We start from the raw sequence: 13,459 nt of genomic DNA, 5'->3' as shown, positions 1-13,459 counted from the left end.
TAATTTCAGCCGTAACGGACGCCCTCGTGTGCACATACCCTAAAGTGTACCAAATTACCAATACGACTTTTCAGAATAATCTGCCATATGTGCGTACAGGAGGAATAACACTATTTCTGGCCATTAAATGATTTGTATATGGCATTATTTTAGAAGTTTTCACTTTTTGCAGGCTCTCACTCTAATTCGAAGTTTTTCTTGAGGTAGTGGGTGGAGCCTAACTGCTACCACGTCTTCCATACACTGCGTACACAGAGCTATACTGTTTTAATGGACTGTGTGAAGGGCCCGTGGAAAAATAGGACATGTTCTATTTGCGTCCGATTTCCTGGATCCCTCGATAGCCTCAAGTATATGAGGGATCCGTGAAAACGGGTCCCGCACGGGTGCGGCTCGGACGTGAAAAACTGTGTAGGAGTAAAAAAAATAAAATTCTACAGTTGAAAAAAAATGCTGCAAAGTAAGAATGCTTTCATAAATAGAAGTGTCAATAGTTTTTTTTTTATCAATTAACAAAATACAAAGTGAATGAACAGAAGAGGAATGTAAATGAAATCAATATTTGGTGTGACCACCCTTTGCCTTCAAAACAGCATCAGCTCTTCTAGGTAAATTTGCTTAAGTCATGGGTTTTGTAAGATTATAGTCAGGTGTATGATTAACCAATTATACCAAAAGGTGATAATGATTTGCATTTTCATACGTAGGCTGAAACACAGTCATTAACTGTAACACACAGCTGTGTATGAGGCTTTAAACAGGGTGAGGAACAGCCAACCCCTGCTACAAAGGTGAGGTTGTGGAAGACAATTTCATGTCATAGCTCCACCATGGCAAGACTGAACACAGCATCAAGACACAAGGTAAAGCAAAATAGAGCAAAAAGGAAGCAGCACTCCAGGTAAAGTGACTACAGTGGTTTATTCACCATTGATGCAGACAAGCGATGTTTCAGCACCTCCTTGGAGTCATTATCAAGTTTGATAATGGCTCATCAAGTCTGATAATGGCTCTAAGGAGGAGCTGAACCATCACTTGTCTGCATCATTGGTGAGTAAACCACTGTAGTTACTTTACCTGGAGTGTTGCTTCCTTTTTCGTGTTTTGCTTTGCCTATTTGGACCTTAGAGTCCGCTCTGCTGAAGATTGCACCAGGATTCTAAACTAGATTCCATTTTACAGTGCTGCTCCACTTTGGACTTCTTCACATTCTAAAACACAAGGTAGTTATACTGCATCAGAAAGGTCCCTCCCAGGCAAAGATTTCAATGCAGACGGGGGTTTCCAAATGTGCAGTTCAAGTTCATTTGAAGAAGCACAAAGAAACGGGCAACGTTGAGGACCGTAGATGCAGTGGTTGGCCAAGGAAACTTAGTGCAGCAGATCAAAGACACATAATGCTTACTTCCCTTCCAAACTGGAAAATGTCCAGCAGTGCCATCAGCTCAGAACTGGCAGAAACCAGCGGGACCCAGGTACACCTATCTACTGTTTGGAGAAGTCTGGCAAGAAGTGGTCCTCATGGAAGAATTGCTGCCAAAAAGCCATATCTTCGACATGGAAACAAGGCCAAGCGACTCAGCTATTCATGAAAACATAGAACCTGGGGTGCAGAAAAATGGCAGCAGGAGCTCTGGACTGATGAGTCAAAATTTGAATACGGTACAATAATGAGCGTCTGCAGGCAACAGTGAAGAATGGTGGAGGTTCTTTGCAGGTTTGGGGCTGCAATTCAAAATGGAGTTGGGGACTTTGTCAGGATTAATGGTGTTCTCAATGCCGAGAAAAACAGGCAGATACTTATCCATCATACAATACCTTCAAGGAGGCATCTGATCGGCTCCAAATTTATTCTGCAGCAGTACAACGACCCTAGACCCTAAACATACAGTCAATGTCATTAAGAACTATCTTCAGTGTAAAGATGAAAAAGGAGCCCTAGAAGTGATAAGGCCCCCACAGAGCCCTGATCTCAACATCATCGAGTCTGTCTGGGATTACATGAAGGGACAGAATGATTTGAGGAAGCCTACATCCACAGAAGATCTGTGCTTAGTTCTCCAAGATGTTTAGAACAACCTACCCACCGAGTGCCTTCAAAAACTGTGTGCAAGTGTATCTAGAAGAATTGATGCTGTTTTGAAGGCAAAGGGTGGTCAAACTACATATTGATTTGATTCAGATTGCTCTTCTGTTCATTCACTTTGTATTTTGTTAATTGATAAAAAAAATTAACACTATTTTTAAAAGTATTCTTACTTTGTAGCATTTTTCCACAATACTTTTGCACAGTACTGTATTATAGGTGTTACCTGTCAGTGTAATCCTGGCAGTGAGGATAATGAGATGTATGATAAGAATTGATCTCTACAAAACAGGAAGTGTTAGTCTACTATGAGACTCAGCGGCCAGGGTGAAAATGCAAGATTTTAGGATTATTTTTAAAGATAACAGAAAAAAAAACCAATATATCTTAAAAAATAGGTTTAACATAAAAACTTGATTTAAAGGGGTTTTCCCATCTTGGACAATTATGGCATGTCCACAGGATATGCCATAAAAGTCATATAGATGCGGGTCCCAACTCTGGGACCTGCACCCACCTCTGGGACCTGCACCCACTTCTAGAACGGGGCCCCCATAACCCCGTTCCAACTTACTCGGATCCTGCTGCCTCCCAGCCACTTCCTGGTAAGGTGGTCGGGAGTTACGAAAACAGCCGAGCTCACCGAGCTACGCTGTTTCCGTAACTCCCATAGAAGTGAATGTGTATATGTCATAATTATCCAAGATAGGAAAGCCCCTTTAAACAGGTAATTTTCTGATGACACATTCCCTTTAAGTAGTTAAATTGAGTTTTTTCAGATCCTGGCTGTTAGTGCAACTGTTAATCGTAGTTGGTGGCCTCCAAAATCTGATGCTAAGCCTAGTGCATGACCGGATTCATGGAACACCATGTAGAGAACTTCTATGTGCAGTAACAGTTCCCGCAGGTCCTGCACTATGTATAACACATTGCCTGAAGTGTTACTGTTCGGGCTTATTTACACGAGCGTGTTAAACGTCCGTGGGACGGCCGTTGAAACAGCGGCCGTCCCACGGACCTATGGAATTCAATTTGGCCGTTCACACAGCCGTTGTTTAAACGGACCGTGTGATGGGTCCGTGCGAAAATAGGACATGTTCGTTCTTTTCGCGCATCAGGCATTCCTCCATAGACTCTCAACTATGGGGGATGCGTGACATCGCACCCCGCAGCGCTGAGCACGGATGCATCTCGGATGTGAAAAACAGCAGTTTTTCACCTCCGAGATGCGCAGCGTTCGTGTAAAGAAGGCCTAATGCAGAGCTAAGGAGGAACCACACCTTACGAAACCTCGGAATTCACTTTCTAAATTCATTATTACTTACCTGTGGTAACATCTCCTGGAGTTTCCTCCTCCACTTCACTCTTACACGGTTGATTGCCCCTCACCCGCTTTTCTTCTGCTTCATCCTCTGCTGCTTTAATATTAGTCTGATCTTCCCCCTGATTTCACATATGTAATAATTCAGTACAATACAGCAGAGAGTGACAAGAATCTAACAGATCAACATAAGAAACCACCAAAATCTATGACCACAGGACCAAAAAGCTCCACACCCCCCTATATAGATCTGGTATAGGGCTCAGCTTTATCTACCTGATGATTCTCTGGGACATTGTGTTTTTCCTCTGGACAGTCCTGGGAATACAGAGGACTGGGACATCTCACTAGTCGACTTCTCCTACTGGAACCATCTGTAGGAAATACGCAGTGAATGAATACATGACTACTGTATACCTGTCTATATATCAGACACTTCTCTATACATTTCTGTTTACTGATAAGAGCCAAAATTACAATGTTGAGGTCCTCACTACCTGTGTTGATGTTCCTGCAGCTTGTAAGCCTCAGGCCTAAAGTAAACTGTGGCCTACCAAAGCGAATGTCGGAGTGCCAACTGCTCCCTGCTTCTCCATAGTATTTAACTGTATCTGCGTTGCGTGGACGCGGAAACACTTCAAAGTGGCGGGACACATGGCGTTTCTATTTTAAGAGTTCCCTGCCAAACCAAAAAATGTTCAGGGCGTCACCTGCTTATTATTTCAATGTTTTCTCCTATTTTGTGTATATACAGTTTAGGAAATAAGTATTTGATCCCTTGCTGATTTTGTATGTTTGCCCACTGTCAAATTCATGAACAGTCTAGAATTTTTAGGCTAGGTTAATTTTACCAGTGAGAGATAGATATATATATATAAAAAAAAACAAAAAACAGAAAATCACATTGTCAAAATTATATATATTTATTTGCATTGTGCACAGAGAAATAAGTATTTGATCCCCTACCAACCATTAAGAGTTCAGCCTCCTCCAGACCGGTTACACGCTCCAAATCAACGTGGTGCCAGCATTAAAGACAGCTGTCTTAAATGGTCACCTGTATAAAAGACTCCTGTCCATCAGTCTGACTCTAACCTCGACAACATGGGCAAGACCAAAGAGCTTTCTAAGGATGTCAGGGACAAGATCATAGACCTGCACAAGGCTGGAATGGGCTACAAAACCATAAGTAAGACGCTGGGTGAGAAGGAGACAACTGTTGGTGCAATAGTAAGAAAATGGAAGACATACAAAATGACTGTCAATCGACATCGATCTGGGGCTCCATGCAAAATCTCACCTCGTGGGGTATCCTTGATCCTGAGGAAGGGGAGAGCTCAGCCGAAAACTACACGGGGGGAACTTGTTAATGTTCTCAAGGCAGCTGGGACCAAAGTCACCAAGAAAACCATTGGTAACACATTACGCCGTAATGGATTAAAATCCCGCAGTGCCCGCAAGGCCCCCCTGCTCAAGAAGGCACATGTACAGGCCCGTCTGAAGTTTGCAAATGAACATCTGGATGATTCTGAGAGTGATTGGGAGAAGGTGCTGTGGTCAGATGAGACTAAAATTGAGCTCTTTGGCATTAACTCAACTCGCCGTTTTTGGAGGAAGAGAAATGCTGCCTATGACCCAAAGAACACCGTCCCCACTGTCAAGAATGGAGGTGGAAACATTATGTTTTGGGGGTGTTTCTCTGCTAAGGGCACAGGACTACTTCACCGCATCAATGGGAGAATGGAAGGAGCCATGTACCGTCAAATCCTGAGTGACAACCTCCTTACCTCCACCAGGACATTAACCCACGACAATGACCCGAAACATACAGCCAAGGCAACAAAGGAGTGGCTCAAGAAGAAGCACATTAAGGTCATGGAGTGGCTTAGCCAGTCTCCAGACCTTAATCCCATCGAAAACTTATGGAGGGAGCTGAAGATCCGAGTTGCCAAGCGACAGCCTCGAAATCTTAATGATTTACAGATGATCTGCAAAGAGGAATGGGCCAAAATTCCATCTAACATGTGTGCAAACCTCATCATCAACTACAGAAAACGTCTGACTGCTGTGCTTGCCAACAAGGGTTTTGCCACCAAGTATTAAGCCTTGTTTGCCAAAGGGATCAAATACTTATTTCTCTGTGCACAATGCAAATAAATATATATATAATTTTGACAATGTGATTTTCTTTAAATATAATCTCTCACTGGTAAAATTAACCTAGCCTAAAAATTCTAGACTGTTCATGTCTTTGACAGTGGGCAAACTTACAAAATCAGCAAGGGATCAAATACTTATTTCCTTCACTGTATATATATATATATATATATATATATATATATATATATATATATATATATATATATATATATATGTGTGTGTGTTGCTTTTAGGTGATTAAACATTTTCAATTGCCTCTCATTAAAACTTTTTACGATACAGCTGTTATGTCTCCTCTATACACAGAAGCTGGATCATTCGCTATCAGTCGAATCCGTAAGAAGCGAACGGACGAGTCGGCTGAGAGCAGGTCTTGTGTATGTAACACACAGGATCACAATAATTACGATCCCATCTAAGGTGATCAACAAGGATACACAGGACCCGCTCTCAGCCGAATCGTCAGTTTACTTCTCTTACGAATTTGACTGATAGCGAATGATCCAGCTTCTGTGTATAGTGGAATAATAGCTGTATGGTAAAAACGAAAAAAGAATGTTTCATCAAAGAAGGTTTGTAATCCCCTAAAACAAATATTTAATTTAAAAAAATTGCCTATAAAAGGTGTACCTAGCCTTTAACTTCTTCAGGACCAAGCTCATTTTGGCCTTCAGGATCAGCCGCATTTTTCAAATCTAACATGTGTCACGTTATGTGGTAATAACTCTGGAATGGTTTTACTTATCCAAATGATTTTGTGAGACATTGTTCTTTATGATAGTGGTAAATTTTTGTCGATAGGTTTACTCTTTATTTATATGAAAAATGTAAAGAAAATTTTGAAAAATAAGGATTTTCCTCCATTTGAAATCTCCTACTTCTAAAATGGTACCACACAAATTCGTAAATAAATAAGGTTTACTATAAGTCTTCTTTATGCAGGGATAATTTTTTTTATTTAATATTAATTGTTTCAGGACGTTATAAGGTTTATAAGTTTACTAGCAGTTTTTCAAATATTGACACAAAATTTGCCAAACTTTTCTTTTAGGCACCACGTTAGTTTTGAAGTGGCTTTGAGCGATCTATATATTAGAAACCCCTCATAAGTCATCCCATTTTAAAAACAGCACCCTTCATGTATTCTAAACAGCATTTAGGAAGCTTGTTAACCCTTTAGGTGTTTTACAGGAATTAAGGGAAAAGTGGAGGTAAAATGTACAAATTTCTTTTTTCAGACAGATTTTCAATTAAATCCATTTATTTCAGTAACGCAGCAAGTGTTAACAGGAAAACACAACTTAATATTTATTACACAGATTCTGCAGTTTTCAAAAATATATCACATGTAATCCTAGTGTGCTACTGGACTCAAACATAGCCCTCAGAAATTAAAGGAGCACTTAGTGGATTTTGGGGCCTCCTTTTTATTAGGATATTTTCCAGGCACAATTTCATGTTTGAAAAGGTCTTGAGATGCCAAAACATTAGACACACCCAATTTTGGAAACTGCACCCTTAAGGAATGTATCTGGGGGTGTAGTGAGCATTCTGACCCCACAGGTTTTTCATAGAATTTATTCGAATTGGGCCGTGAAAATTTAAAATATATTTTTTTCCAATAATGTGTAGTTTTAGCTCAAAAGGTTTCATTTCCACAAGGAATTCAGGAGAAAAGGCACCCCAAAAATGGTTAGGCACTTTCTCATGAGCATGCAATACCCCATATGTGGTCATAAACTGCTCTTTGGGCACACCGTAAATGCTCAGAAGAGTAGGAGCGCCTTTCAGTTTTTGGCGCGCAGATTTTGCTGGAATGGTTTTCCGATGCCATGTCGCATTTGCAAAGCCCCTAAGGTACCAGTACAGTGGAAACCTCCTAAAAGTGATCCCATTTAGGAAACTACACTCCTTAAGAAATTAATCTGGGGTGTAGTTAACATTTTGACCCCACAGGTCAAAATGTTAATAGGATTGAACTGTAAAAACGGAAAAATTATTTTTTTTGCCAATGAGATGTCGTTTTAGCTCATATTTTTCATTTTCACAAGTACTATAGGAGAAGAGCACCCCAATGTTTGTAAAGCATTTTCTCCAGAGTACAACAATTACCCATATGTGGTCACAAACTGCTGTTTTGGCACAGAGCTGGGCTCAGAAGAAAAGGAGCGCCATTTGGCTTTTGCCGAATTGGTTTCTAGGGGCCATGTCGCATATGCAGAGCCGCTGAGGTACCACTGCAGTGGAAATTCCCCTAGTGTGATCCGATTTTGTAGACTATACCCCTCAAATAATTAAATTATGTGTGTAGTGAGCATTTTGACCCCACAGCTGTTTTATCAATTTTATTAGAATTGGGTCGTGTTAATGAAAAAAACATTTTTTTTTCCAATGATATTTGGTTTTAGCTCATAATTTTTAATTTCCACAAGGAATTCGGGAGAAAAGTCATACCAAAATTTGTTGCACAATTTCTCCTGAGTAAGGAAATACCCCATATGTGGTTGTAAACTGCTGTTTGGACACATGGCAAAGCTCTAAAAGAGAAAAAGAGCGCAATTTAGTTTTTGTAGTGAATTTTCTTTTTTGACACCATGTTGCATTGCGCTGATGTACCAGTACAGTGAAAATCCCAGAGAAGTGACCACATTTGGGAAACGAAGCTCATTTAAGAATTTATCATGAGGTATAGTGAGCATTTTGAAAATTGCAAGTTTTCCACAGATCTGTTATTTCAGTGTCCAATATGTTGTGCTCAGGCTGTACCAATGGAGACATGCACCCGTTATATTGTTAAGCGGATCCTCCGGAGTAAAGTAATACCCCATATGTGGTCATAAACTGCTATTTGGGCACACTGCTAGGCTCGGAAGGACCGCCACTTGGCTTTTGGAGAGCAGATTTTGCTTGGTAGTAGTTTTGTTTAGGATTTTACTGGTGTTTCAGTTCATAATGTGGGAGCATATAAAAGCTTAGCGTAGTATAACAGCGTATAATAATGGGGTATATCAATAAAAAAAAAAATTATCCATGGATAGTGACGTACGCTTTGAACCAGTCCTTTATGTACAGGCCAGTTTTTTGGAGGCAGGATTTGCACATGTAAAGGTTGTCCGTAATATTGTACAAACTATGCGCATTCCAGTATTGCCTAATTTTTTATTTCTTCACTAGCCCCATATGCAGCACAACACCCCAAAATATCATAGTTTCCGCTGCATTTAGAAGGTCTACCTGTGGGGCCTAGCAAATGATGACGTGGAAGTTTAGGTGAGGAACAGCTAGGCATATAAAATTATGGAACCAAGTTTGAGACGTTTTGCTCCTGTGTCCCATCTCACTAGTCCTGTTACTCCACCATGTCTTTAGGTATGTGCTACCATTTTCATTATTAGGTGTTGCTGCTTCTGCTACTACTATGCTTGTTCACTTTTATAGGCTTTCTTATATATGTCTAGGTTATTGCCCTCTACACACAATGCAATTTCTGTAGCGTTTTTTTGGCAGATTTACCTTTGTAACACATATTTGATTATCCATTTATTCCATATTTGGTGGTATTTGATATTGGACGCCAGACTCTGAGATGGGTCAGGTCTGTTAACCTCTTGGTATACATATTGGTATACCTTTGCTGCTGCTCTCCATGTGTCATTTTGTATGTTTATTACATTCTATGTGATACCATGTATTGTTGTTTATAAATAAAGATATATACATTCTTTTACAATGCGTGGCTGCTATATGTGCTATACTATTTATTAGGGTGTTTTGTCCCCTGTGCTTCAGTGCTTCTAGGTTGTTTTTTGTTTTTTTCTTTAGGCATTTAAAAATTAGTCTGGCCTGTCGTTTTGCATTATTGCGTTTCCGAGAGTCATAACTTCTTATTTTTCCGTTGAATAGCTGTGTGAGTGCTTGATATTCATGAGGTGTAGTTTATATTAGTATCATTTTGGGGTGCATGCGATTTTTTGAAGTACACAACAGGTTTACTTTATTCTGCGGTTCAATACGATTACAGTAATACCAAATGTATATTGCTTTTTAATGTTTTCTACTTTTACACAATATCACTTTATTCTAAATAAAAATGGTCAGGGAAACAGGGCTATTATTGTATTTATTACATAAAACTTTTGTTTATCTAAAACTTTTTTTTTTACACTTACTAGGGAACTTTAAGGCATAACCTTCTGATCCCCGGTACGATACACTGCACCACTTATGTAGTGCAGTGTATTGTAACTGTCATCTTACAACGCACAGTCTATTAGGTCCTGCCAATGGCAGGATCTAATAGGCTTCCGTCCATGGCCGACCAGGATCACATTAACAGGCTTCATGGTTGCTATAGCAACGATCGGCACCCCGTGATTGCTCGCGGGTGGCCGATGTGGTACAGATCGAGCCCACCTCCCTCTCTGTCAATCACTTAAATGCCGCTGTCGCTATTGACAGCGGCATTTAAGTTAGCGATCGGAGGTAACAGTTATCGCAGCCGTTGCGGTGGGATGTCGGCTGTATATTACAGCCGGCTAATAGAAACAAAGAAAAAATATTGGTCCGCTCGCCACTGATGCAAAGTGAAACAAATCTCTGTTTTTGATCGGTGCATCGGATAGGAAATCTACATCGGAGGTAGGCAAGGATCCAGAAATTCTAGAGATGGGTCCGGCACACGATGTATTTAAAATTAAATGCTGCTTTATTGGTAGCAACGGTTAACACACACAAATTAAATCTCGGTTCTTAGTCATAGCTACACTGCTAAGGTGAACGGTCTGATTTATAGATCAGCTGTTGGAAAGGCATGTGATCACGAAAGGAGGATTAACCCCCTCGAGATCATTAAACAGGTAATTCATATATAACATCATTAGTCATGTGCAACTTACGTTAAATACCAGAATAGTGATTGCTAGCAAAAATGGAAACAGTTATATACAAGTAATCAGGCACGGATCTGGATGAGACTACATACTCATTACATAGGAGTTACATAAAATGATATTATATATGTTTCTAGAAACACATTCTAATATAAATGCAAATGTAACAGATTTTGTTAGGAAGTGCTACTTCTAACATTCCCGCTATTGGTGTAGCATACAGGAGGGATAGCGAAGTGGCTGATTAATAGATATATATCAAATCGGTTCGATAATTTGAACCCTTGGGAAATCTTGTATCCATTTTAAGAATCCACATCACTTTCCTGTAACTATCCTCCAGTCCTCTCCTAGGTTTAAGTACCTTCTCTATCAGAATGACTCTAAAAGACATGACATTCCCATTGTGTGCTTCCAAAAAGTGTTTAGAAGCTCCAGAGACATTGCGTTTTGTTGAGTGGTATATATCCGTCAAGTGCATTGGGAATTGAATGAAAAATAATGGAGTAAGTCCGTTGTCATAAGGATGTACTGCTTCATTTGGTCTTCATAAGCAGTGTAGGTATACAGATGGTACTCCAAAGTGGTCAGGTCTTTACAGTGTGGTACTAAGGTATATAGTTCTGGAGGAAATCCGTCCTTGTATGTTTTAGGTAGGGCATGGAAAATCGGTACGATTGGAAAATCCTTATTCATGTATTCAGCTTCTTTTTTACACAAAATGGCCATAGATTGCCCTTCTTCAAGGAGTTTAGTGAGTTTGGTTTTAAAATTATTAGGCGGATCACTGGTTAATTTACGGTATGTTAGACTGTCACCCAACATGGTCAAAACCTAAAACACACAAGGACCGATTTCCCCACCATTGAGGCCCATAGTATCTGGCAATAGATCTCTTATGGAACGTTTAGGAGCCTGGCTTGATAGGAAACTACAGCCACTTGCTAAAAGGGACACCTAGCTATATTAAGGCCAGTACAGCTGTTCTAAAAAGATGATGGATCAAATCTCGTGGTAGGAAAACTATACATGGCTGACGTGACATCACGGAACTATATACCTCAATACCATACGAGAAAGCACTGACACCTTTGGAGTATCATCTGTATACCTACACTGCTTATAAAGACCAAATGAAGCAGTACATCCTTATGACAACGGACTTCCTACTTAAACACAATTATTTTTCATTACATTTTTCTTACAGTGAGTTCTATGGGAGATACATTTTCCCGTCATTAGCGAGTATTTACGTAGCATGGTGGGACGTGTGTGTGTGTATATACACACACACACATACATATATACATACATATACATACACACACACACATATATACACACACACACACACACACATATATACATACACACACACACACATACAGTTTACAACCCCTTTATGTCCGACATCCTCTGGTATGCAGAGGAAACACCAAGACAAATTCATGCAGTCTTTAGGTGACGGCGCCAGGCAAGTAGGAATGGTTGCAATATATGGAAGTAAATTTTTCTTTATTCGTGTGGACTGTGCATTTCAAGACTGTATCGGTCCATTCATCAGGTCAAGTATAATGTAAACATTTTACAAAAACATTGGAGCTTTCTGCAAAACGACCCTATCCTAAAACCGGTCCTACCAGCCAAACCGGGATTCACCTATAGGAGGGGACAGAACATCAAAAATATTATAGCCCCAAGCCGTCTCAAAGACAAAACTACAGAGCCAAAGTATAATATTAGCCTCTTCCCAAAATTAACAGGATCCTATAAATGCAATACATCTAGATGCATGTGCTGTGATTCTATAAATCATAGGACACTAACATCCAAGTGTAATATAACAAAATAAGTTTTTCCTATAACAAAATTTCTGAACTGTGCCACTAATTTTGTCATTTACCTACTACTACTGAAACTGTGGCCTTCAATATATAGGCAAGACAATACAGCCACTAAAAACTAGGATCAATAAACACAGATCTGATACAAATAACCATTTTCTTAAGCATAGCGTATCCAGGCATTTACATCAGCAGCACGGGGGAAATTTTGAGGTGACTTTCACACCCCTAGAACAGATACCAAGTACTGCAAACAATAGATTTTCCCAACGAAAAAATAGGGAAGCATACTGGATTTACAAATATCACAGTTTAACCCCTAATGGTCTCAATTAGTCAATAGAAACACATATTATGCCCACCAGCACAATTTTTCCCTCCAGAGTATATTATATATTATCATGGGAAGATCAGTTGGGTTTATGACACAATTCACAAATAGTATATGGCAGATATAACAATAATTGCAGGGAGAAAGATTTGAGTGCGCGACAGAGGATTTTATCCACAGGGTGAATAAAATTGAGTTGTGTGGAGAAAGACTATAACTTTTACATATTTCGTTTGTATTTTAACAAATGGAATGAAAAATAGTAATACTGTCCTACATAATTGAGGTAGATCCACTTTATATCCTTATTCCTAATAAGAAGGTAATTTATCGGTCTCATACAGAGATGGTAAGAACACTCCCTTCTTCCCCCCTTTTATTAGACTTTTTTTGGCGTTTTTTAGATGGCTTATTTTTTGCAGGTCGAGCTGTAGTTTTTATTGGCACCATTTGATGGTACATATGACTTTTTGACCACTTTTTATAAAAAAAAAAATTGAGAGCTAAGGTGACCAAAAAACAGAGATTTTGGCGGTTTACAATTTATTTTTTTTACGGCCTTCACCGTGCGCATTAAATAACACTATATTGCAATAGTTCAGACTTTTATGGACGCATCGATATTGATACAGGCTGGCTCACAATACACGGTTCACACAAATGTGCGTAATACTAATTATTTTCTGTCTTATGCGAATAATCGATAATATAATATAAAAACGTTCATCAATTGTAACACAACATATGTCATCTAATTTATACAATGCGATACATGCAGATTACAATATATTGGTTGTACAACGAGTCCCTTAAAAAGACGCATTGGAG

The 13,459-nt window shown here is 39.5% G+C and overlaps 1 protein-coding gene across 1 annotated transcript in view; it reads right to left on the bottom strand.

Annotated features, from left to right (window-relative positions):
* LOC142656622 (uncharacterized) overlaps nucleotides 1-13,459 on the bottom strand; it is a 46,229-nt gene that overhangs the window by 14,411 nt on the left and 18,359 nt on the right. Inside the window, 2 exon segments of the mRNA XM_075831575.1 lie at nucleotides 3,412-3,529; nucleotides 3,684-3,781. Of these exon segments, the coding sequence (XP_075687690.1) occupies nucleotides 3,412-3,529; nucleotides 3,684-3,781 (216 nt within the window).

The sequence above is a fragment of the Rhinoderma darwinii genome, chromosome 1 (genome assembly GCF_050947455.1).
Source record: "Rhinoderma darwinii isolate aRhiDar2 chromosome 1, aRhiDar2.hap1, whole genome shotgun sequence".
NCBI lineage: Eukaryota > Metazoa > Chordata > Amphibia > Anura > Rhinodermatidae > Rhinoderma > Rhinoderma darwinii.
The sequence above is the reverse complement of the archived record's forward strand: the minus strand, read 5'-3'. Positions and strand labels throughout refer to the sequence as shown.